Source organism: Chlorocebus sabaeus, chromosome 26 (assembly GCF_047675955.1).
Source record: "Chlorocebus sabaeus isolate Y175 chromosome 26, mChlSab1.0.hap1, whole genome shotgun sequence".
In the NCBI taxonomy this organism is placed as follows: Eukaryota; Metazoa; Chordata; class Mammalia; order Primates; family Cercopithecidae; genus Chlorocebus; species Chlorocebus sabaeus.
Window position 1 is genome coordinate 50,678,563 of NC_132929.1, and position 25,149 is coordinate 50,703,711.

Here is a 25,149-nt window from a genome sequence, read left to right on the forward strand (position 1 = left end):
CCAATCCTAGCAGCAGTGCCCAGCCCCTAATCCTGTGGGCCGCCCCGTCCTCCCAAGTCCACCAGACATGTGGACCAGTGTTTTCTGAAAATGTCTTTTTATTTAAGCACAAAATTGAGACGTAACATATACATTTGTACATAGAGGGGAAAAAATACCAGGAAGGAGTTTATAAAACCCCAGCCGCTGCCAGTATAATTCAGTGGCTCGGGGCCTGCGGCTGCCTGGGGCCTAGAGCCGGAGGCTAGTTTTGTGGGAAGGCCCCCCAGTCCACACACCGGCTCGGCAGCCTGGGGAAACAGGGTGCTGGTTTTAAAGGTGGACTCCTAGTTGTCCATCACAGTGACACCCCCCACCGGGGTGTAAGCCAGACTCCACCGGGTATTAGGGGGCCCTCCAAGAGATGGCTCATCAGTTCCTGCTGAAGGATGCGGTTCTGGACTGGCTGGCCCTGCCCTTCCTGAAAGTCTGGATGCCGCTGATGGGGAGCATGGGTGGGGCAGGTGGCATCTGAGGCAGAGGCAAAGGCAGCCGTCCCTCAGGGGAGGGGAAGTCACAGTAAACAGGGCCAAACCAACCATACCAGCACAGGCAGACCCCGCCCTCCTGGAAGACGCTGGGCAGGACAGCTTGGGGTCAGTGTCCTTGGTCCCTTCCCATCCCCAAACCCCAGCCAACCGCATTGCACATTCAGAGTCTGAAGAGAGTAAGGCTCAGCAAGGGAGGGCTCCAGAGGGTTCAAAGTGCAGTCCCCTGCAGGAGGGTGCAGGGGGCTAAAGGGCTATGAATCCGTTTATGAGGAATGTGAGACAGGGAAGAGCCGAAGGCAGCCAGCCTTCTCTGGATCCATTTATAAGGCAGGCAAGAGCTTGAGGCAACCAGCCTTCTCTGGAAGCCTGGAGACCACTGGAGTGACCTGGGGAACAGATCTGTCCACCAGAGCCTGTGAGAGGCTTATCCCCAGCCGGGGCAGGAAGGGCTGGGCTGTGTCTGAGAAGCCAGATTCAGGCCAGGCCTGCAGGGTGGGGGAGTCAAGGCCCAGGACCCTGGCAGGAAACTCCAGCTGGGGTGGGCCCAGGTCAGCGTGTGATCCCAACTGTGTGGGGGTGTCTGTGTGTGCACAGGACAAAGAGAACTTCAGTCCCACTGCTTCCAGAGACAAAAGAATCCTACCAAACCATCACTAGAGAAGGAAAGAGAGCTTTGTTTTTTTTGTACATAGAGGGGGAAAAAAAGTCCCTGTCCCTCCCCTTCCAGGGAGAGCTGGTCGCTGAGGGAGGAGGAAGAGCCACAGCAAGACCCCTGCCAGGTCTGTGCTGGGCACAACCACCACCACATAAGGCACCCATGGAAAGTGCAGCTCAGAAGGCAGGCGAGAGAAAGGCTGAGGGGGAGAGAAGAGAGAGGAGGACTAATTCCCCTGGAAGGCTCCTTGGGCAGCAGATGAAGCAGCTCTGTGGAAGGTTCTGCTGTTGAAGATGCCCTGGGAAAACTCCTCCTGGGCCTGCTGGAAGCTGGCCCCTGTCCGGCGGTAGAGGGAGTGCACCTGGCGAAGAGGGGTGGGGTGAGAGGAGCCTGCCTTTTGGGCCCACCAGGAACCCAGCCATCCAGGACATACTCCCAAAGGGGTCACCAGAAGCCCGGCACTGCCTGACCCCCCACCCAGATCCCTGGAGAAAAGTGCTGGACCTTTGGGAGCCTAGGAGACCCAACTGCAGTGGTGAAGAACATCTTGTGGCAAGGGCAGGAAACAGTTGCCTGCTTCCTCCCATTTGCTGTCAGCCCTGCCCACACCACTCACCCGCTGCAGGAGGAAGACTGAGAGCACGGCACAGAGGGTGAAGAAGCCAGCCACCACCATCATGATGACTGATACAGCCAGGGACCCTTTCTTCAGTGTAGACAGGGCTGCAATCCAACCGCTATAAGGGAAGAAGAGGCCAGAGGGAGCAAAGTGGTAGTGGGCCCCAAGAGTCAGCATAAGGGGCTCTTCTCCAACTGGCCACTGTGTCCTGACCATCACCTTGGCATCTCCCCACAGCACAGGGAGTCCTATGAGCCAGAAGCCCTTGGCCTGTGAGGCCAGACCTCCATGAAGGCTGACGGGCCCACACTACCCCACTCACAAGAGGAATCTTCTGGTTATGTGAGGTCTGAAAGGGAGGATGTCGTTGCTGCCTTCACAGAGTCAGAAGTAGCACTGGGCTGGGTGCTGTGGCTCTTGCCTGTAATCCCAGCACTTTGGGAGGCTGAGGCAGGAGGATCACTTGAGCCCAGGAGTTCAAGACCAACCTGGGCAACAGAGGGAGGCCCTGTCTCCACAAAAAATTTTATTTTTATTTTTTATTTTTATTTTTTTTTTGAGACGGAGTCTCGCTCTGTCGCCCAGGCTGGAGTGCAGTGGCGCAATCTCGGCTCACTGCAAGCTCCGCCTCCCGGGTTCACGCCATTCTCCTGCCTCAGCCTCCCGAGTAGCTGGGACTACAGGCGCCCACCACTGCGCCCGGCTAATTTTTTCTATTTTTAGTAGAGACGGGGTTTCACCATGGTCTCGATCTCCTGACCTTGTGATCCGCCCGCCTCGGCCTCCCAAAGTGCTGGGATTACAGGCGTGAGCCACCGCGCCCGGCCCCACAAAAAATTTTAAAAGGCCAGGTTCGTGCCTGTAATCCCAGCACTTTGGGAGGCTGAGGCAGGCAATCACTTGAGGTCAGGAGACCAGCCTGGCCAACATGGTGAAACCCTGTCTCTACTAAAAATACAAAAATTAGCTGCGCGTGGTTGCACACGCCTGCAATCCCAGCTACTCGGGAGGCCGAGGCAGGAGAATCACTTGAACCTGGAAGGTGCAGGTTGCAGTGAGCCGAGATCATGCCATTGCACTCTAGCCTGGGTGACAGGGCGAGACTCCGACTCAAAAAAAAAAAAAAAAATTAACTGGCTGTGGTCATACATACCTGTGGTCCCAGCTACTCAGGATGCTGAGGTGGGAGGATCACTTGAGCCTGTGAGGTTCAAGGCCGCAGTGAGCCGTGATCACGCCACTGCACTCTAGCCTGGGCAACAGAGTGAGACCCTGTCTCAAAAAAAAAAAAAAAAAAAAAAAAAGGGCCAGGCGCAGTGGCACACGCCTATAATCCCAGCACTTTGGGAGGCCAAGGCAGGTGGATCACGAAGTCAGGAGATTGAGACCATCCTGGCTGACACAGTGAAACCTCGTCTCTACTAAAAATACAAAAAATAAGCCAAGCGTGGTGGTGGCAGGTGTCTACATAGTCCCAGCTATTCAGGAAGCTGAGGCAGGAGAATGTTGTGAACACCTGGGAGGCGGTGCTTGCAGTGAGCGGAGATTGCACCACTGCACTCTAGCCTGTGCAACAGAGACTCCATCTCAAAACATAATAATAATAAAATAAATAAATAAGGTAGCACTGGGCTGGGCCTTTTTCTGATGCTTTGCTGGTGGGGAGTATGGAAAGCGTGGCTGCTCACTCCTGAGGACCCACCTTCTTGGAAGGAGGATCACTGGCCAACTTGCTGTCACCTGTCTGAGCCCCATGTCCTCATCTGTAAAAGGGATATTCTCATATTTCTTGACATCAAAACTTACTATAAAGCTACAGTCACTAAAATAGTCTAGGACTGGCATAAAGATACACATATAGATCAATAGATCAGTGGAATAGAACTGCAATTCCAGAAATAAACCCATACACCTATGGTCGGTTAATTTTTCTTCTTCTTTTTTTTTTTTTTTTTGAGATTGAGTCTTGCTCTGTAGCCCAGGCTAGAGAACAGTGGCATGATCTCGGCTCACTGCAACCTCCGCCTCCTGGGTTTAAGCAATTCTCCTGCCTCAGCCTCCAGAGTAGCTGGGATTATAGGCACCTGCCAATGTGCCCGGTTAATTTTTGTATTCTTTGTAGAGATGAGGTTTTGCCATGTTGGCCAGGCTGGTCTCAAACTCCTTCCTGACCTCAGGTAATCTACCCGTCTTGGCCTCCCAAAGTGCTGGGATTACAGGCATGAGCCACCGTGCCTGGCCGGTCAATTAATTTTTGACAAGGATGCCAAAACCACTCAAAGAGAAAGAATAGTCTCTTCAACAAATGGTACTGGAACAACGATATCTACATACAGAAAAATGAAGTTAAATACTTATTTCAACCATATACAAAAATTAATGTAGTCCAGGCACGGTGGTTCATGCCTGTAATCTCAGCATTTTGAGGGGCCAAGGCAGGAGGATAACTTCAGGCCAGAATTTGAGACCAGCCTGGGCAACATAGCAAGACCCTGTCTCTACAAAAAATTTTTAAAATTAGCCAGGCATGGTTGTGCATGCCTGTAGTCCTAGCTACTCAGAAGGCTGGGGCAGGAGGATCACTTGAACCCAGGAGGTCAAGGTGATAGTGAGCTATAATTTTGCCACTGCACTCCAGTCTGGGTGACACAGCAACACCTTTTTTTTTTTTTTTTTTTTGAGATGATGTTTCACTCTTTTCGCCCAGGCTGCAGTACAGTGGCGCAATCTTGGCTCACTGCAACCTCCACCTCCCAGGTTCAAGCGATTCTCCTACCTCAGCCTCCAGAGCAGCTGGGATTACAGGCTCCCACCAAAACACCCAGCTAATTTTTTTGTATTTTTTTCCTTTTTTTTTTTAGAGATGAGGGTTTGCCATGTTGGCCAGGCTGGTCTCAAACTCCTGACCTCAAGTGATCCACCTGCCTCGGCCTCCCAAAGTGCTGGGATTACAGGCATGAGCCACCACACCCGGCCAACTCAAGCCTTCTGATTCCCAGTCCAGGTGCAAATGGCCGTCATGAATCACAGTTTTTCTACCAGGGTCTTACTTAGGTAACGAGTAATGAAATTGGGTCACTGGTCAAAAGGGACCAGATTAACAACAGCAGGGCAAGAAGCATGAGGGGTGGTGGGAGGGCAGTGTGTACTTGCTTGGAGGGTAAGGGGAGGCAGCCCTTCTCTCCCCACTGCTCTGGACTTGCCAGCTCTGCCGGAGGGAGGGGACCAAAATAGCACCGCCCTTCCAGGCTCAGGCTGTCAGCCAAGTGCCAGTGTGACCTTTCTGCAATGCTCCCTGTGCACTGGAGCAGAAAGGAAAACATCAGCCATCAGCTTTTCTTTTGAGATTAATTTTGAGCTGAGGACTGAGGTATCCTGCAAACTCAAACCAGCTGTATGCTCAAAGAGGGCAGCCAGAAGAAGCCTGTCCAGGGGAGGTGAGGGACCTGTCTCCTTAAGTTACAAGGCATCTGAAAGTCGCAGCTCAGTCTGCAAAGGCCTGGGCATCCATCAGCTTCCAGGAGGGTGTGGCAGGAGAAAAGGAAGAGGCTGCAATCCAGTGCAGGACACTGTCATGGTAGCCTAAAGAGTCAAACCAAGTTCACCCACAACACCCTAGAAAGTGGACAGCAGGGAAAGATAGTGTCTTTTTTTTTTTTTTTTTTTAAATACAGGATCTCATTCTGTCACCCAGGCTGGCGTCCAGTGGTGCAATCATGGCTCACTGCAGCCTCAACCTCCTGGGCTCAAGCAATCCTCCTGCTTCGGCCTCCCAAGTAGCTGGGACTATATAGGTGCATGCCACTGCACCAGGCTAATTTTTTTTTATTTTTGGTAGAGACAAGGTCTCCCTGTGTTTCCTAGGCTGGTCTCGAATTCTTGGGCTTGAGCAATCTGCCTGCCTTGGCCTCCCGAAGTACTAGGATTCCAGGCATGAGCCACTGCACCCGACCGATAATGAGTGTCTTTTGATGCCTTTAGTATCAAGGAGAAAAAAAAAGTGAGTGGCTACTGATAAAGAACTGGAAAGAAGGCCCAAAGCAGATCTGAGCTGGCCCACTCACCCGCTCCCCGCCACGGGAAAAGCAGGGCACTGGCGGAGCTCTCTGGGAGCTAGAAAACAGGGCAAGAGAGGCTGAGTCCTCTATCCAAAGCCTAATTCCCTCTGTGATGCCCAGGTCTCACCTGTCCCCCAGGCCAGGGATGCCAACCAACTGGATGATGTAGATCCCTATTTGACAAAAAAATACAAAGAAGAACACAAAGAAACTGAAAGAGTTGTCGGACCTGTGGAGAGAGAGAGAAATGAGAAGTCACAAGAGGGCTTGGGCCGTGTTCCTCAGCATCCTTACTTGGTGTGACATCTCTTTTCACTAGGAGCCAGGAGGCAGCATGGGCAAGAGACAGAGCTCCAGGGGCCCAGCCACACCATCCACAGGGACACACACACACACATACCCTACTATAATCAAGAAGAGTTTGCCTTTCACTGCCTTCCAATTTAAGGGGTCAGTGCTTGACCCCTTCCTCAAAGAGCTGATAAAGTTGCTCCCCCAAAGGACAATATAAAGAGCCTAACGCTCCTGCAGTGAGCCAAGATCGTGCTACTGCACTCCAGCCTGGGCAAAAGAGTAAGACACTGTCTCAGAAAAATAAGTACATTAAAAAATAAAGAGCCTAACACTCCATCTTCTGGAGTACTTGCGTTTCATAACAGGCAAGAAAAACTAAGCCAAAGGCATAAATCTCTAATAATAAAACTGCATGAGGCCAAGAATTTGAGACCAGCCTAGCCAACATGGCAAAACCCTGTCTCTACTAAAAACACAAAAATTAGCTGGGCATGGTGGTGTGTGCCTGTAATCCCAGCTACTTGGGAGGCTGAGACAGGAGACTCACTTGAACCTGGGAGGTGGAGGTTGCAGTAAGCCGAGACTGCGCCATTGCACTCCAGCCTGGATGACAGAGTGAGATTCTGTCTCAAAAAAACAAAACAGGCCGGGCACGGTGGTTCACGCCTATAATCCCAGCACTTTGGGAGGCCAAGACAGGTGGATCACTTGAGGTCATGAGTTCAAGACCAGCCTGGTCAACATGGTGAAACCCCATTGCTATTAAAAATACAAAAATTAGGCCGGGCGCGGTGGCTCAAGCCTGTAATCCCAGCACTTTGGGAGGCCGAGACAGGCAGATCACGAGGTCAGGAGATCGAAACCATCCTGGCTAACACAGTGAAACCCCATCTCTACTAAAAAATACAAAAAACTAGCCGGGCGAGGTGGCGGGCGCCTGTAGTCCCAGCTACTCGGGAGGCTGAGGCAGGAGAATGGCGTAAACCCGGGAGGCGGAGCTTGCAGTGAGCTGAGATCCGGCCACTACACTCCAGCCTGGGCGACAGAGCGAGACTCCATCTCAAAAAAAATAAATAAATAAATAAATAATAAAAATAAAAATAAAAATAAAAATACAAAAATTAGCCAGGTGTGGTTGTGTGCACCTGTAATCCCAGCTACTCCAGAGGCTGAGGCAGGAGAATCACTTGAACCCAGAAGGAGGAGGTTGCAGTGAGCCAAGATCGCATCATTGCACTCCAGCCTGGGTGACAGAGTGAGACTCCCTTTCAAAACAAAAAAACAAAAACAATAGAACTTAAGGATACGTAGCAACAAAGAACAATCAAAACAAAACAAAACCTATACATCTGAGTGGAAGAAAAAATATTTGAGGAATAGGGGACACCAGACAAAACTCTCTCAAGAGCTGAGGACTTCCATCTCTGTGTCCTTGAGGGCTAGAGCAATGAGGGTTCAGGGCCTCCAATGGTACAGGGATGGTTCAGCCATTGCCCTATCCCCTCTTCCCAGGGCCTGCTGGGCTCCCAGCCCTCAAAGCATCAACCCTGAGGTACAATTCCAGAACCCCTGGGGGTCTGTAAGGTGTATCCAGCTATGTTCCCAGTATCTAGCTTAGGTGTTGGCACTCTGAGTTATTGGGAAGCATCAATAGTCATGGAGAAGAGCGCTGGAGAGCACTCATCTGACACTACCAGAGAAGCACACCCTAGAGCCTCAGAAGGGAGTTCCCAAAGAGCGTCCCTCCCTCTTCCCAGTAACGGCATCAGCTAGACTGGGAGCAGTGGGATGGCAGGTCCCTTCTCTAAGTCTCCTGTGCCTGGTTCAAGGACAGGACCCAGAGTAGACCTCAGGTACAGAAACTGTAGAACAGGGCCCCCAATCTCTGCTCTGGGTGGGAACAGAGGAACAGAATGTAGGGAAAGTGGATTTCCCTACATTCTCTTCTGCTCTAAGACTTGGATGGGGTCCCAGGGCCTATAGCCCTTAGCCTGCTACCTGGGGTGCCAGCCATAAAATCTCACCCCTTGCCCCAGCCTCACTCACCTAAAGGCCTTATAGATGGGTCGGTACCAACAAAGGAAGGCACAAGGAGTGAAGATCAGAAACCATAGGATGGAGAGGCCAAAGTCCACTCCCTTGGAGCTGTCACCCGAGAACGAGGCCAGGCAGGCAAGCAGGTTCAGAAACAGAGTCACTGAATGCACTGGGGAGGGGACAAGACAGAGTTATGACTTGTGCCACGGTGGCTGAGGAGCTCCAATGTGGCGGCCACTCCCTAGGAGAGGTGAGGTTCATGCTGCGAAGGCAGCTGCAGAGACAGAGGAGCCCACTCTGTACCTAGGCAGGGATAGCTCCCAAATCCTGGTTTTATGGGACCTCAAAACCAGGGATCAAACTACATTCCTGAGAGGTGATGGGACAGCCCGGGTGTCTGAGGGGTGTGGAGGGAGGATGCAGACCCAGGGCTGGTCCTTGGGGAAGGAAGTCTTTCCTTTAGCAATGCTTTTCCCTGGCCCTGGATGGCCCCCAATGGAGCTGCAGGAGAAGTCTTCTTCCTCACCCTTCAGAATCCACAGGCCTGTGGACAGGGAAGGCCTTCACCTAAGGAGGGCCTTTTAGTGCAGTGAGCTCTGAAGGAACTTGGAAGCCTCTAGTTAGTCCCACCCTCCGTGATTTGTGGTCTGGACTGCCCCTTTCAAGGAGGTTTCCAGACAGGGGCCAGCCTGTGGGCAGAGGCACCTTCCCAACCCAGCCCAGGCACTAAGGAAGGCTGGAGTCTGCTAAAAGCCTGTATACCAGGGAGGAGCAGCCAGGGCCAAGATGGGGCTCTGAAGTCACACCCAATTTGCCCTTAAGCTTGGAGGGCAGGAGCGGGACTCACACATCCACAGATAGTAGAGCATCTTGCATATCCGCTGGTAGTCGGCAGGGATCTCTGTGGAGAAATCCTGATAGAAGCAGGGCTTCACAGGGCACCACGAGGGCAGGGGGGGCCAGTTCTCTCTCACTGTGTGGGGGAAAAGGAGTGACGAGGTGAGTGCCCAGCCTCAGAAGGGGCATCGAGGTGCGTGCACGCCAGCACAGTGTATGGGCCAAACCAGGGTTCCCAGAGGGGCTCCAGCAAGCAGGGCTTGGAGTCTGCATGGAGCATGGAGTGGGAGGGAACAGGAATGGAACCCAAAGAGATACCACCAAGCTCACACTGAGATAATAGATCCCAAATGCACTGGGAAATACAGAGAGCTAAACAGCCTAAGTGATTATTTTTATTAACAAGCAGCCCACAAGTGTGATAACTCAGTTCATCACCATTAGCAAGGAATTGTGGGACCAATGCCCCTATGCTATCAAAGAATCAAGGCATTTTAGAGCTACGAAGGAGTGCAGAAGTAATCTACAGCCATTACAACCACACTACAGGTCTCCTGACTTGCAACGTACTGCTCTTCCGAGGACCAGCGTCCTGTGATGAGAAGAGCCCCACAAAACTCTGAAGCAGCTCAGGGTGAACACTGGGAGGCCCTCCACACAGGGTTCAGGATACTCATCTATGCCAGGCAGGGCAGCCCCAGGCCCCAGCAGCCTCCCTTACCATGCAAGTTGGCTACAGTGTTCTGCAGCTCCCGCTCCTTGCGTTCCAGCTCAGCAGCTTTCCTGTCCAGTTCTTCCTGCTGCCGAAGCAGGCCTGCCTGGGCTGCAGACACCGCAGCCTGGAGAGAACAGGGGAGGTACAGGGACAGCCAGACACAACAAACAGAAACAGTGTCAGCCTGGGTGGGCAGGCAGAGAGGCCTTGCCCCAAGCAGGGACAGCCAGCAAGGAGTCCCAGAAGCAGTCCCCACCTCCCAGAACATCTTAGGTACCAGAGACCACCTTAGAGAGGCCAACCTGTCTTCCACTGCCCCCGCACCTTCCTGGTCCCTTGGCCATGACTAGGTTCTCCTCTGCCCTCATCCCTAAGCTTGAGTTGGGAAAACTATCCCCAGTGGCTTCTCCACCTCTTCCTCATACTGGGTCAAGGCAGAGCTCAGTGATTGTGACCTTTGGGAAAAAGACCTCACAAGAATCTAAACTATAACAAGAAACCCACAGACCCAAGCGTCATTTGAAGAGCCTGGGTGTATGTGTGAGAAGGAAAACAGTGCAAACCTGCTAGCAGTGAGTGGAAAGGGGAGACATGTGAGGGCAGGTGGCGTGTGCCTGAGCCTCAGGATCTGTATAAGCACCCTGCCCCCTGGCCTGCCCCCAGAAGCTGCCTCCTGAGGTCCCCCTAAACTGCGACTGGCTACACCCCAGGATAGCCCCTTAGGTGTGGCCCTGCCCTGCCTGGCTTTAGTGGTGTGCAGAGTCCACGCTTATCTCCTCTCCAGGCAGGGCAGAGCCTCTGAGTGACAGTAAGGGACTGACTGTACATGAGGCTGAACAGACCTGGCCCCAGGGCCCTGTACCTGCTGGCAGCTGCTGCCATTTTGGCCAGGTTCCTCCTGATAGATGAGACTACAGTCCTTTTTAGGGAGAGATCTCAAACTGGTCATCTCACAGGATGACAAACCAGGCACATGTGTACACACACATGTATACACACACCAACCTCTCCAAAAACTCTTCAAAGACCTAAGGCTGCCTTGGGGAGGGAAGTTTCAGGCACTGGTGGCAGAAGCAGGAGCAGAACTGACCCCGCTGTGCCACGCTGGGGGTCTTGACCTCCTCCAAGTCTGTGACGTCAGTTGAGAAGGACCCAGCTCCCTACAGCCCACCACCCAGCTGCACAGAAAGGCACCTCCGCATGTAAGGGATGCCTCACCTCCACAGGTGAGGGGCTCTGGGGCCTGGGAGGAGCGCTGGGCAGGCTCTGGGTGCCCTGCCCTTCTTCCTGCTCATCTACACTAGGCCTACCTTGGGAAGCTTTCGCATGTAGCTGCCTCTGAGAATACTTTCTCCTCCCAGGAGCATCTGCCTCTCTGAGAGCTCGCTCGCTGCCAGGAATTGGGCAGGCGGGAACTTGCCGGCCTGTCTAAGCGGGAGCTGCAACACACAACTCCACCGTGGGTCACGCTCACAGGGGCAGCGAGGAGCGCGGCGTGAGGGCAGTGAGGCAGTGCAGTGGAGCACCAGGCACAAAGCAGAAAAGATTCACAGTATTTGGTGAAGGGACAAAGGAAGACAGGAAGGAAGGTGAGAATCAATGAAGTTAAAGAAAAAAAAAGAGAGATTCTGGGCCCCAAGGAAGAGAGAACAAGTCAAAGACCTGAGGAGGCCCTGGGGGGGTACAACAGGGACAAATGCCCTCTCTGGAGGCACCAAGGAGCCCAGCCTGGTGAGTAGAGCTTATTTCTCAGTGGTGGTGGTGGATGGGATGCAGGGAGTAAGGATATTAATTGGCAGAGCAGCCCCTCTACTTGTAGGTGACCAGCTCCAAATTAGCAAAAGGGTCCTTAGGGGGCCAAGGCTGAAGGCTCTCTGCTTGCCCCGAGCCTCAGGGCTCAGCTACTGGTCTGGGTGATTCCCTCACTGGAGAGAAAAGACTGGAGTTCTTTGTCAGCAGTACCTGGGGGGTCGGCTGGGTTGGTTCCACTGATGGCTGGAGAACCGCTGGCTGTGAGGACCCAGGGAGTTGTGTGACAGGAACTGTTGTCGCTGCATTTGTCTACATGGAACAAATCAAAGGACAGAAGTGAGTGGGACTCCACTAGTTGGTGACGAGGGGGCAAACCCACAGCAGGATGGGTGATGTGCCCCTGGCTGTGAGGGGACTCCTTTGGGGCCTGCACTGGGCCTTCCCCTGTGGCTTCCCAGCCAACAAGCCTCAGGTTCAGGCCATCTGATCCCTAACCCAGCACCCCTGGGCTCGCTGGGTCCAGCACTCTTGGGCACTGCCCTGACCTCCTTGGGGAGGGGTCCTGGTCACAGATCTCAAGGGGAGAATTTCACAGAGCGTTTGGTGGCTTTCCCATCCTTACCCTGCTTCCCGGGTTCATGTTAGGACTGTCCCTTTGAGGATTGCCGCTTCTCAGAGCTGCTTCTGTCTTTGCCAAGGCTCCCTGCCCTGGAGACCCCAGCACCACCCCAGAGGGTCATGGGACTTGGAAAGAGGGCCTGCTCACCAACCTCTGAGAAGGGGTTGAATTCCGCCAGGCCGCCCTGCGGAGCGTTCGTCAGCTGGGTCACAGAGGGATCCTGAGAAGGTGAAAAAGAGCCCTCAGACACAGAGGAGAAAACCCTGGCCAGGGCCGGCGGGCGAGCCGGTGACGCCTGACTGAAGTGGGGCTGCTGATCCCGCTCCCGGGACCCTGAGAAACCTCTCTCTGGAAGGGTTCTGTGCCTGCCCCTGCCACACCACAGCTGCAGTCCCTTTTCCCTTCCTGGAAAAGGTTCAGCCCAGGAGAGACCCAGAGCAAGCTTTACCCAGAAGCTTGAGAGTACACACCACACAGGCTCCTGTTGGTACCCTATACAGATTCAAAATGGTTAATAGTATTTACCTCTAGAGAGTGGGTTTTTTTTTGTTGTTTTTGTTTTGTTTTTTGCGGGGTAGGGTGCTGAGGGGCAAGTGAATGGGGTGGTGAGGGCAGAGACTTTATAACCTTTCTGTACTGTTTTATTTATCATTCATTTATTCCTCTTATTTTTTTTATTTTTTCGAGACAGAGTCTTGCACTGTCGCCCAGGCTGGAGTGCAATGGGGTAATCTTGGCTCACTGCAACCTCCGCCTCCTGGGTTGAAGCGATTCTCCTGCCTCAGCCTCCTGAGTAGCTGGGACTACAGGTGCCCACCACCACACCCGGCTAATTTTTGTATTTTTAGTAGAGACAGGGTTTCACCATGTTGGCCAGGATGGTCTTGATCTCTTGACCTTGTGATCCGCCTGTCTTGGCCTCCCAAAGTGCTGGGATTACAGGCGTGAGCCACCGTGCCTGGCCATTCCTCTTATTTTCCAAAAGACAGTCTAAGGTAGTCGGACACAGCTCATGCCTGTAATCCCAGCACTTTGGGAGGCTGAAGCGGGTGGATCACCTGAGGTCGGGAGCTCAAGACCAGCCTGACCATCATGGAGAAACCCTGTCTCTACTAAAAATATAAAATTAGCTGGGTGTGGTGGCGAATGCCTGTAATCTCAGCTACTCGTGAGGCTGAGGCAGGAGAATCACTTGAACCTGGGAGGTGGAGGTGGTGGTGGGCCCAGATCGCACCATTGCTCTCCAGCCTGGGCAACAAGAGCAAAACTCCGTCTCAAAAAAAAAAAAAAAAAGATAGTCTAAGGTTCTAGAACAAAAACATGCTGCTGGCTGCCAGTACTGATTTTATTAAATCGGGCACACTTGCTAAGAGCAGAGATATGATAGGCTCAGATGAAAATCGAAGAAAATGTTTTTGGGTTTCGGGGATTTTTTAAAGTCTTTTCATAAAATCCAAGAATGTCCTCAGAACACAACCTTGTCTCCTTTTCCCATCTGATCTCTGCATGGGGCTCTGCCATCCTCTTTACTGCGCCCCTGCTGGCCTGGGGCAGTTGTCTTCCCCCTGTCCCGCCCCCAGGAGAGCTCCTCCGCACCCTCCCCTTCCTGGTAACAGATGCAGGGCTCAGGTCCAGCTTCACAGCCATGCCTGGGCTCCATGAGGAACAGCCCTGAGGGTGGCCAAATTCAGGGCTGTTCCTGCCTGTGGAGACACTGCTTGGGTTCCACACCTCACCCCACACTCCTAATTATTAAACCAGATGCTCCCATACTTCAGGCCCAGCCTCACCTCCACCGGAAGCCTCTGTAGAGCCAGTTCTTTTTTTTTTTTTTAAGACGGAGTCTCGCTCTGTCGCCCAGGCTGGAGCACAGTGGCGCGATCTCAGCTCACTGCAGCCTCCGCCTTCTGGGCTCAAGTTATTAAGCTATTCTCGTTCCTCAGCCTCCTGAGTAGCTGGGATTACAGGCGCCTGCCACCACGCCCAGCTAATTTTTGTATTTTTAGTAGAGGTGGGGTTTCACCATGTTGGGCAAGACTACACCTGGACTCCAGTTCTTTTCTTTCTCTCTTTTTTTTTTAAGAGACAGGGTCTCACTCTGTTGCCCAGGCTAGAGTGTAGTGGTGCAATCATAGCTCATGGTAGCCTCAAACTCCTGGGCTCAAGCAGTCCTCCCACCTCAGCCTCCTGAGTAGCTGGGACTACACACATGAGCCACCAGGCCTGGCTGATTTTTAAAGCTTTTTTTTTGTAGAGATGGGGTCTTGTCTTGTTGCCCAGGCTGGTTTTGAATACCTAGGCTCAAGTGATCCTCCCACCCTGGGTTCCCAAAGCGCTAGGATTACAAACGTGAGCCACCTCACCTTGTCCAGATCCAATTCTTAAATACAATGCTAATATTAGATGCATCCACAGAGTGACCCCCTCAGTTTACAGATGTAGAAACTGATATTCACCATGATCCACGGACCCAAAATGGGAGCTCTCTCCTTACTCTAAACATTCACAGAGCTGAGGGTCAGCATTGAATATTCTCTGGTTTTATCACAGATACTACCTCTTATCTTCCCACCTGAGTCACCAGTTCATACAGGGTATGACTGACTGTCCCCAGGCATACAGCCAGAACTCACTGTGTCTGGATGTGCCTCATACTACAGCCTCCACCCCTTCCAACCTCCTCTGTGACAGACCGGCTGTGTCCTTCCTGCTGAACACCAACTCTGCCCTGATGGCTCCTGCAACTTGGACGAAGTGACCAGGCGAAGTTCAGGAGGCTCTGTGTTGCTGAGGAATTGGCCCTGAGGTTATTTCATGCCTGAAGGACCAGTGGTTTACTACTAGAATCATCTGGCTTCCTGCAAGGAAGATTTAGGGCTTGGTATCTGTTCCCCTTTCAGACTCAGCAGAACCTAGCCACCGCCGAAGTCACTGAAATCGGATCTACCATCCACAGAACTGGCTCCTCGAGTCTTGAGTCACCAGAGGACAGAAGAAGAGGGGCTGCTCTGGTAGCACTTTCAGATGCTAGCATACAGACATCTGGCCAAGGTGCACATGTTTAACAGGTGACCTCCAGGCCCACAAAGAGATGCCATTTCCTTTATGAATGGCAGACAGAAGGGGACTGTGATGGGGATGATAGGGTGACTGCCCTGTTCACTCTGATCCTTCCCCTTTTCCTAAAATCTTTTTTTTTTTTTTTTTTTTTTTTTGAGACGGAGTCTTGCTCTGTCGCCCGGGCTGGAGTGCAGTGGCCGGATCTCAGCTCACTGCAAGCTCCGCCTCCCGGGTTTACGCCATTCTCCTGCCTCAGCCTCCCGAGTAGCTGGGACTACAGGCGCCCGCCACCTCGCCCGGCTAGTTTTTTTTGTGTGTTTTTAGTAGAGACGGGGTTTCACTGTGTTAGCCAGGATGGTCTCGATCTCCTGACCTCGTGATCCGCCCGTCTCGGCCTCCCAAAGTGCTGGGATTACAGGCTTGAGCCACCGCGCCCGGCCCCTAAAATCTTAAAGACATGGCCTGGCACCCCTCACTGGGCTCCTCATAAACAAATCTGATCTCCATTAGTAAGCTAGAAACTCCCTGCAGCCATGTGCATCTGTGTCTAGTTCATACTTTAGTTCCCTGGTGCTTGGTGAAGGGCCTGTGGCAGCACCGCAGCTCAGTGGTTTGAGAAGACATGCAGCACGCTGTAGGGCCTCCCCCTTCTCTAGGAAGCACTGCCCAAGTGCCAGGGCATAGCAAACAGGAGGCACCTGCATCACAGCAGTAGCCCAAGGGCCTGGAAGCACGTTGCCTAGGAAGAGTGACCTAGAATGCTAAGACAAGTGGATATTTTCCCATTTAAGAAAACCTAGGCTCTTTCTGAAAGATGTGCGTGGCTCTAGGAGAAGCTGAGTCCTGGCAAGAAAGGGAGGGAGGAGGAGGGACTGGGGAAGGAAGCTGACATTTACTTAGTGTCTACGGTGTGCCAAACTCACCACACAATGATGCTACTGTGAAATTCTAGTTGCCCTAGAACTGGCCACTATGTCGAGCTGTCAGAAAAGAGGGTTGTACTGGCCTTCCTTGACCTGGTTCTTCAAGAGACTTATGACCCCCTAATCCACTATTTATAATGGCTTTACTTCTCTCCTGTTACCTAGGATGGTACTAGTTATACTCCGTACTTGAGAGAGCTGAGAGAGTCACTCCAATCAGCTTTTCTGTTCTGTGGCTCAGCTCGGGACCCTGGCTGAGAAAAGCTACAATACAGCTCCTCATTTAACCCTCACAACAGCCTTATGAGGGAGGAATATTTATCTTTTGCAGCTGGAAAAGCTCAAGCTCAGAGAGGGGAAGTAGCTTAAGATCTCAGGGGTAGTAGTCAGTGAATCCAAGTCTGTCTCCAGGGACACAAGATGGTAAAGTTGAGTGGGCAAAGCATCCCGAAGCCTGGTACGGAGCCTGACAAATTGAAGGCACTCAGTGAATATGTGGCTGAATGAATGAACCCCACTCCAGGAAGACACTGACAAGGGCTTCCGCTTGTTTCCTTGCTTTCTTCTTTCCTTCAAAGAGCTGGGGTTTTTTGTTTGTTTGTTTGTTTGTTTTGAGACGGAGTCTTGCTCTGTTGCCCAGGTTGGAGTGCAGTGGCGTGACCTTGGCTCACTGCAAGCTCTGCCTCCCGGGTTCACGCCATTCTCCTGCCTCAGCCTCCCAAGTAGCTGGGACTACAGGCGTCCACCACTACACCAAGCTAATTTTTTTGTATTTTTAGTAGAGACGGGGTTTCACTGTGTTAGCCAGGATGGTCTCGATCTCCTGACCTTGTGATCTGCCAGCCTCGGCCTTCCAAAGTGCTGGGATTACAGGCATGAGCTACCACGCCCAGCCATAGAGCTGGTTCTTGAGAAACACTTTTGGTAAGACATATGTACAGTCTTTTGAGTAAGGATCACCCTGACTGGCCTAAATGAGCACCATGAGCTTTTACTCCAAGTTACAAACAGGAAATCAACAGCATAAACCTTCTTTCCCACTAACTGAGCATCAACTAACTGGCTCTTATTTATTTATTATTATTTTTTTTGAGATGGAGTCTCACTCTGTCGCCCAGGCTGGAGTGCAGTGGCGCGAACTCGGCTCATTGCAAGCTCCGCCTCCCAGGTTCATGCCATTCTCCTGCCTCGGCCTCCCAAGTTGCTGGAAATACAGGCGTCCACCACCACGCCTGGCTAATTTTTTTGTATTTTTAGTAGAGACGGGGTTTCACCGTGTTAGCCAGGATGGTCTCGACTTCTTGACCTTGTGATCTGCCCGCCTCGGCCTCCCAAAGTGCTGGGATTACAGGCATGAGCCACCGTGCCCGGCCCTAGGATGGTGAGGGCTAAGTTTCACCTACAAGGAGGAGTAACCTAAAACCCCTTGCAGTGCCACTCAGACTGGCTAATGCCCTTTACTGAATTTATAACAAATAAAAGGCTCTTAACCTCAGTTATTTTCATTCAGCAACCAGCTACAGTGTGAGGAACATACCACAGTGAATAAGACACAGCTCTCACCCTTCTGGAGTCCACAATCTGGTATCTGAGACAAGTGGACACCCCCTGAGGGGGTGTTGGGGACCACAGCAAGGTGCAGAGCAAAAACAGGAAGAAGGGGAGACACCTCAGTGGGCTTCAAGAAAGGCCAGGTTGCAGAAGGAAGACAGAGAGCAAAGGCCCAGATCAGTAAGGCTCCCCACCACTGCAGGAGAGTGAGGCACTTCCACATAGCTGGAGGGTAAAGGCAGTGAGGGAAGAGAGGAAGGCAGAGTTAGGCTGCAGCTCTGCCAGGAAGGGCCATGAAAACCACACTTTTTTTTTTTTTTGAGACAGAGTCTCGCTCTGTTGCCCAGGCTGGAGTGCAGTGGTGCAATCTCCGCTCACTACAATCTCCACCTCCCAGGTTCAATCGATTCTCATGCCTCAGCCTCTGGAGTAGCTAGGATTACAGGTGCGCACCACCACGCCCAGCTAATTGAAAACCACACTTGTCACTGGTTTGGAAACCTCTTTCTATGCGTTTCACAGGTGCTGGCTGTCTGAGCTCTCTGTGACTTTTCCTTGCCTTCCCTTCCCGTATTCTACCCAGGCTCCCAGTGTGAGGTTTACTTCAGGCTCCAAAAAACACATTAAATAAATATCATCTCATGCACTAAAAAAAATTCAGGGCCAGCTGGGCACGGTGGCTCAAGCCTGTAATCCAGGACTTTGGGAGGCTGAGGTGAAAGGGTGGGCTTGAATCCAGTTTGAGATCAACCTGGGCAACATAGCGAGACCCTGTCTCTTTTTTTTAATATTAAAAATAAAAAATAAGTTTAGGCCTGGAGTGGTGGCTCAGGTCTGTAATCCCAGCACTTTGGGAGGCCAAGGCAGGCAGATCACCTGAGAACAGGAGTTCCAGACCAGCCAACATGGCCAACATGGTAAAACCCCATGTCTATTAAAAATACAAAAATTGGCCGGGTGTGGTGGCTCACACCTGTAATTGCAGCACTTTGGCAGGCTAAGGCAGGAGGATCACTTGAAACCACGAGTTCTAGACCAGCCAACAAGGGCCAACATGGTGAAACCCCGCCTCTATTAAAATTACAAAAATTGGCCAGGCGTGGTGGCTTACGCCTGTAATCCCACCACTTTGGGAGGCCGAGGTAGGTGGGTCACCTGAGGTCAGGAGTTCGAGACCAGCCTGGCCAAGATGGCAAAACCCCGTCTCTACTAAAAAATACAAAATTAGCTGGGCATGGTGGCAGGTGCCTGTAATCCCATCTATTTGGGAGGCTGAGGCAGAGAATCGCTTGAACCCAGGAGGCGGAGGTTGCAGTGAGCTGAGATTGTGCCATTGCACTCCAGCCTGAGAGACAGAGCAAGACTTCGTCTCAAAAAAGAAAAAAAAATTAGCCAGGTGTGGTGGTGCACGCCTGTAGTCCCAGCTACTTGGGAAGCTAAGGCAGGAGAATTGCTGGAACCTAGGAGGAGGAGGTTGCAGTAAGCCGAGATTGCAGCACGGCACCACACTGCAGCCTGGGCAGCAGAGTAAGACTCTGTCTCAAAAAAATAATAAATAATAATAATAATAAATAAATTTTGGCCAGGCATGGTGGCTCATGCCTGTAATCCCAGCACTTTAGGAGGCCGAGGCAGGTGGATCAACTGAGGTCAGGAGTGCAAGACCAGTCTGGCTAACAAGGTGAAACCCCGTCTCTCCTAAAAATACAAAAATTAGCCAGACATGGTGGCGGGTGCCTGTAATCCCAGCTACTCCGGAGGCTGCGGCAGGACAATCACTTGAATCCGGGAGGCAGAGGTTGCAGTGAGCCAAGATCGTGCCAGTGCACTCCAGCCTGGACAACAGAGCGAGACTCGACTCAGGGAAAAATAAATAAATAAAAAATTTTTAAAAATTAAAAATTCAGGGTCACGCTGAGAGGCAGAGAGTCAGCAACACTCTGGAACCTCTGTGAAGTCCTACAGGCTTTGGAGATGAGGCTGAGTGTGACAGAGCAAGAAAAAGCAATCATCTCCAGAGTGGCTAGCTGGGTCCCAGTGCACAAAGAGCCACGGTTGACCTTGGTGCTCTCTGACCTGGTACCTGAGAATCTGTCCTAAGAAAATATCACAAAAACATGTAAAATTCTGTGCCTGCAATGATATTCATAGGACCAGGACTTACAATAGGAGAAAAAAGCAGGAAACAAACATCCAATGACAGAGAGCACAGGTATATTTTGGTACACATCTCCTTGAAGGCCCACACCGCCACTAAGAATCACAGCTATGAAGATGGTGCAGCAATACAGAAAAGGTTTTCTGGCCGGGCGTGGTGGCTCACGCCTATAATCGCAGCACTTTGGGAGGCCAAGGCGGGTGGATCACGGGGTCAGGAGATTGAGACCATCCTGGCTAACGGTTAAACCTCGTCTCTACTAAAAATACAAAAGCAAAATTAGCCGGGCGTGGTGGCAGGTGCCTGTAGTCCCAGCTACTCTGGAGGCTGAGGTGGGAGAATAGTGTGAACCCGGGAGGCAGAGCTTGCAATGAGCCGAGATAGCGCCACTGCCCTCCAGCCTGGGCGACAGAGCGAGAGTCTGTCTCAAAAAAAAAAAGGAAGGGAAGGGAAAGGGAAGGGAAAGAAGAGAAGGGAAAGAAGGGAAGGGAAAGGGAAAGGGAAAGGGAAAGGGAAAGGGAAAGGGCTTTGTTACATCCATACCAAATTATGGGCCAGGCCCGGTAGCTCATGCCTATAATCTCAACACTTTGGGAGGCCGAGGCAGGCGGATCACTTGAGGTCAGAAGTTTGAGACCAGCCTGGCCAATGTGGTGAGACCCCCTGTCTCTACTAAAAAAAAAAAAAAAAAAAAAAAAAAGATACAAAAATTAGTCAGGTGTGGTGGCATGCACCTGTAATCCCAGCTACTTTGGAGGCTGAGGCAGGAGAATCGCTTGAACCTGGGAGGTGGAGGTTGCAGTGAGTCGAGATCATATCACTCCACTCCAGCCTGGGTGACAGAGTGAGACTCTGTCTCAAAAAAAAAAAAAAAAAAAAAAAAAATACAGGCCAGGCGTGATGGCTCACATCTATAATTCCAGCACTTTGGGAGGCCAAGGTGGGCAGATCACTTGAGATCAGGAGTTCAAGACCACCCTGGCCAACAGGGTGAAATCCCTCCCTACTAAAAATACAAAAATTAGCCAGGCATGGTGGTATTTGCCTCTAATTCCAGCTACTCGGGAGGCTGAGGTAGGAGAATCACTTGAACCCAGGAGGCGGAGGCTGCAGTGAGCCGAGATCACACCACTGCACTCCAGTCTAGAAGACAGAGTGAGACTCCATCTCAATAAATAAATAAGGCCGGGCACGGTGGCGCAAGCCTGTAATCCCAGCACTTTGGGAGGCCGAGACAGGCAGATTACGAGGTCAGGAGATCGAGACTATCCTGGCTAACACGGTGAAACCCCATCTCTACTAAAAAAAACAAAAAACTAGCCGGGCGAGGTGGCAGGTGCCTGTAGTCCCAGCTACTCGGGAGGCTGAGGCAGGAGAATGGCGTAAACCCGGGAGGCAGAGCTTGCAGTGAGCTGAGATCCAGCCACTGCACTCCAGCCTGGGCGACAGAGCAAGACTCCGTCTCAAAATAAATAAATAAATAAATAACAATGGTTGCAAATGACTGGTAGAAATATGGAAGACTTATTTTCTGTTTTCTAAATTTTCTATAATGTGATCATGTTATTTTGATTTTAAAAACACACATACATAATCCCAGCTACTTGGGAGGTTGAGGCAGGAGAACCATTTGAACCCGGGAGGTAGAGGTTGCAGTGAGCTGAGATCGTGCCATTGCACTCCAGCCTGGGTGACAGGGTGAGACTCCATCTCAAAAAAAAAAAAAAGAAAAAACAAAACAAAACAAAAAAAACACCATAAACACACACACACACACACAAAAGCATATTTTTAAACAGAGAAAGAAACAAAAAATAGGCTGGGCACAGTGGCTCATGACTGTAATTCCACCACTCTAAGAGGCTGAGGCGAGAAAATCGCTTGAGCTCGGGAGTTGAGACCAGCCTGGGCATCTTGGTGAAACCCCATCTCTACAGAGAATACAAAAATTAGGCCAGGTGCAGTGGCTCATACCTGTAATCCCAGCACTTTGGGAGGCTGAGGTGGGTGGATCGCCTGAGGTTGGGAGTTTGAGACCAGCCTGGCCAGCATGGTGAAACCCAGTCTCTACTAAAAATACAAAAATTAGCCAGGTGTTGGTGGCAGGCACCTGTAATCCCAGCTACTCAGGAAGCTGAGGCAAGAGAATCACCTGAACCTGAGACGCGGGGAGGTTGCAGTGAGTCGAGATTACGCCATTGCACTCCAGCCTGGGCAACAGAGCGAGATTCCATCTCAAAAAAAAAAAATCAGTCAGGTGTGGTGGTGGGTACCTGTGGTACCAGCTATACCAGAGGCTGAGGCAGGAGAACTGCCTGAGTCCAGGAGGTCGAGGCTGTAGTGAGTCATGATTGTGCTACTGCACCCTGGCCTGGGGGACAGAGACAGACCCCATCTCCAAAAAAAGAAAGAAAGAAAAAAAGCAGTCAGTGAGCAAGGTACAGTCTCAGGCCTCGCTCCCTGCCACTAGCTGCGATGTGTGGAACCATCCAGAAAAGCAAGTCTGAGTCACCTGGCCTGGCATTCAAGGCCTTCCAGGACCTGGCACCACTCCGCTAAAGGAGTCTACCCTCAAAATGGGACAGTTACTATCTCCTCCCACCTCCGTGTAGTCTCTCCATACACAAACCATTCCATGCCAAGCACTGGGCTAGGGAAACCAAGAAAAAGCCTTGATTCCTGCCTTCGAGAAGCAATAGTACAGAGAATCACACAGAAACCAGGGCAAGAGGTGATGGCACATGATCGGCACTGTGACAGGGTGAGGGCAGACACAATGTGATCATAGAGGAGACAGCAATTAAGCTGTCTGGGAGAGTCAGGAAAGGCTCTACTGAGCTGGAATCTGAGTTGGATCTTGAGAGATGAAAGAAACTTAGCAAACAGTAAAGAGGAAGGTAAGAACCACATTTGCAAAACCACAGAATCTTTATTTATTTATTTATTTATTATATATATATATATATATATATATATATATATATATATATTTTTTTTTTTTTTTCTTTGAGATGGAGTCTCGCTCTGTCACCCAGGCTGGAGTGCAGTGGTGTGATCTCTGCTCACTGCAACATCCGCCTCCTGGGTTCAAGCGATTCTTCTGCCTCAGCCTCCTGAGTAACTAGGATTACAGGTGCATGTCACCACGCCCAGCTAATTTTTTATATTTTTAGTGGAGACGGGGTTTCAACGTATTAGCCAGGATGGTCTCGATCTCCTGACCTCGTGATCTGCCCACCTCAGCTTCCCAAAGTGCTGGGATTACAGGCTTGAGCCACCACACCCAGCCGAGAATCTTTAAAAATGGCTTGCATGTGTTCAGAAGATGAGAGAAGGTTATGGAGGCTGTAGAGGGGTGTGTGGAGAGAAGTGCGGAGTATCAGTGAACCAGTCTGAAGGGGGTGGGGCCAGACTGTAGGACTTTGGATGTGGCTCTACATGCAACTGGGAAAAACTAGAGATTTGCAGGCAGGGGTGCCATGATCAAACAGCAGTGAAGGGAGTGCAACAGCATGGGGGGACAACAGTGGAAAGACTGGCTAGGACACAACTGTCAACATGGGTGAAGGGAGGACCAAATTGGGGGACAGCAGCTAGGGATGGAGAAGAGGAACAAGAGGGACTTCAGAGACCTTCCTCACGTCAATGCCATGGGCTCAGCAACTCTCTGGTTGGCCTGGGAATGGAAAGACTATAGGGCAGGTAAGGGAAGGGAAATAACAGAGTCGAGGCAAGGCACAGTGGCTCATGCCTGTAATCCCAGCACTTTGGGAGGCCAAGGCAGGTGGATCACCTGAGGTCAGGAGTTTGAGACTAGCCTGGCCAACATAATGAAACCTCGTCTCTACTGAAAATACAAAAAGTAGCCGGGCATGGCCAGGCACGGTGGCTCACGCCTGTAATCCCAGCACTTTGGAAGGCTGAGGTGGGCGGATCACGAGGTCAGGAGATCGAGACCATCCTGGCTAACATGGTGAAACCCCGTCTCTACTAAAAATACAAAAAATTAGCTGGACGTGATGGCGGGCGCCTGTAGTCCCAGCTACTTGGGAGGCTGAGGCAGGAGAATGTCACGAACCCGGGAGGCAGAGCTTGCGGTGAGCGGAGATCGTGCCACTGCACTCCAGCCTGGGCAACAGAGTGAGACGCCGTCTCAAAAAAAAACAAAAACAAAAACAAAAACGAAAATTAGCCAGGTATGGCGGCATGAGCCTGTATTCCCCGCTACTCATAAGGCAGGAAAATCACTTAAACCCCGGGGGCAGAGGTTGCAGTGAGCCAAGATAGTGCCACTGCACTCTAGCCTGGGCGACACAGCAAGACTCTATCTCAAAAAAAAAAAAAAAAAAGAAAGAAAGGAGTGCCCAAAATAAGTGATTGTGGGAGAGGAGGAACAGGTTTTTCAAGGCTGGGTGTGGTGGGGTAGGGAGAGGATCTGAGAAGATATTGAGTCAGGTTGGAGATAGCTGTGGAATATTTCTGGTTGGAAGGATTGGGAAGGTGCAGGTGTGAGTTGGAAATAGTGGCTTGAGGCTCAGGAAGAAGCTGAAAACTAGAGATCTAGATCTGGCATAGGTATAAAGTGAGAACAGGGTAATCCCAGCACTTTGGGAGGGTGAGGCAGGATTGCTTGAGTCCAGGAGTTCAGGACTACCCTGGGCAACAAAGTGAGACCTCATCTCTCCAAAAAAAAAAAAAAGCCGGGCATGATGGTGTTTGCCTGTAGTCCCAGCTACTTGTGAGGCTGAGATGGGAGGATTGCTGGAGCCTAGGAGATGGAGGCTGCAGTGAGCCATGATTGTGCCACTGCACTTCAGCCTGGGCAACACAGTGAGACTCTGTCTCAAAAAAAAAAAAAAGAAAGGCAGGTGTGTGGCTCACGCCTGTAATCCCGGCACTTTGGGAGGCCAAGACGGGCAGATCACGAGGTCAGGAGATCGAGAGCATACTGGCTAACACGGTGAAACCCCGTCTCTACTAAAAATACAAAAAATTAGCTGGGCGTGTTGGCAGGCGCCTGTAGTCTCAGCTACTTGGGAGGCTGAGGCAGGAGAATGGTGTGAACCCAGGAGGCGGAGCTTGCAGTGAGCGGAGATCATGCCACTGCACTCCAGCCTGGGTGACAGAGCAAGACTCCGTCTCAAAAAAAAAAGAAAAAAAAAAGAAAGAAAGAGAAAGTTTAAGTTCTGAACTTCCAATAGCATGAATAAAAACAAAAAAAAGAACTCTGGAATACTCCTAAACGTACAAGACAGACAGGAAGTGAAAACAGGCTGAGGAAGGTGAGAATTACCAGGATAAAAGAGGCCAAGGATGGAGAGAATTTCAAGAGACTGGCCAA

General features: G+C 51.3%; 2 protein-coding genes across 4 annotated transcripts in view; one reads left to right on the forward strand and one right to left on the reverse strand.

Moving 5' to 3' along the window:
* Positions 1 to 25,149, forward strand: part of PPCDC (phosphopantothenoylcysteine decarboxylase) — a 357,482-nt gene that overhangs the window by 126,467 nt on the left and 205,866 nt on the right. The gene's annotated exons all lie outside the window — the stretch shown is intronic.
* The window catches only part of SCAMP2 (secretory carrier membrane protein 2), a 32,495-nt gene continuing 7,426 nt past the window's right edge, over positions 81 to 25,149 (reverse strand). Inside the window, exons 2-10 of one of the 3 annotated variants that reach the window (XM_038010181.2) lie at positions 12,268 to 12,336; positions 11,708 to 11,806; positions 11,056 to 11,184; positions 9,752 to 9,869; positions 9,041 to 9,166; positions 8,203 to 8,362; positions 5,990 to 6,091; positions 1,802 to 1,922; positions 81 to 1,546 (exon numbers count right to left, since the gene is read on the reverse strand). In XM_038010181.2, the coding sequence (XP_037866109.1) occupies positions 1,412 to 1,546; positions 1,802 to 1,922; positions 5,990 to 6,091; positions 8,203 to 8,362; positions 9,041 to 9,166; positions 9,752 to 9,869; positions 11,056 to 11,184; positions 11,708 to 11,806; positions 12,268 to 12,336 (1,059 nt within the window). In that variant the 3' untranslated portion in view covers positions 81 to 1,411. The remainder of the gene's footprint in view (positions 1,547 to 1,801; positions 1,923 to 5,989; positions 6,092 to 8,202; positions 8,363 to 9,040; positions 9,167 to 9,751; positions 9,870 to 11,055; positions 11,185 to 11,707; positions 11,807 to 12,267; positions 12,337 to 25,149) is intronic. The other 2 variants (XM_008015861.3, XM_008015862.3) reach the window with 2 other exon arrangements.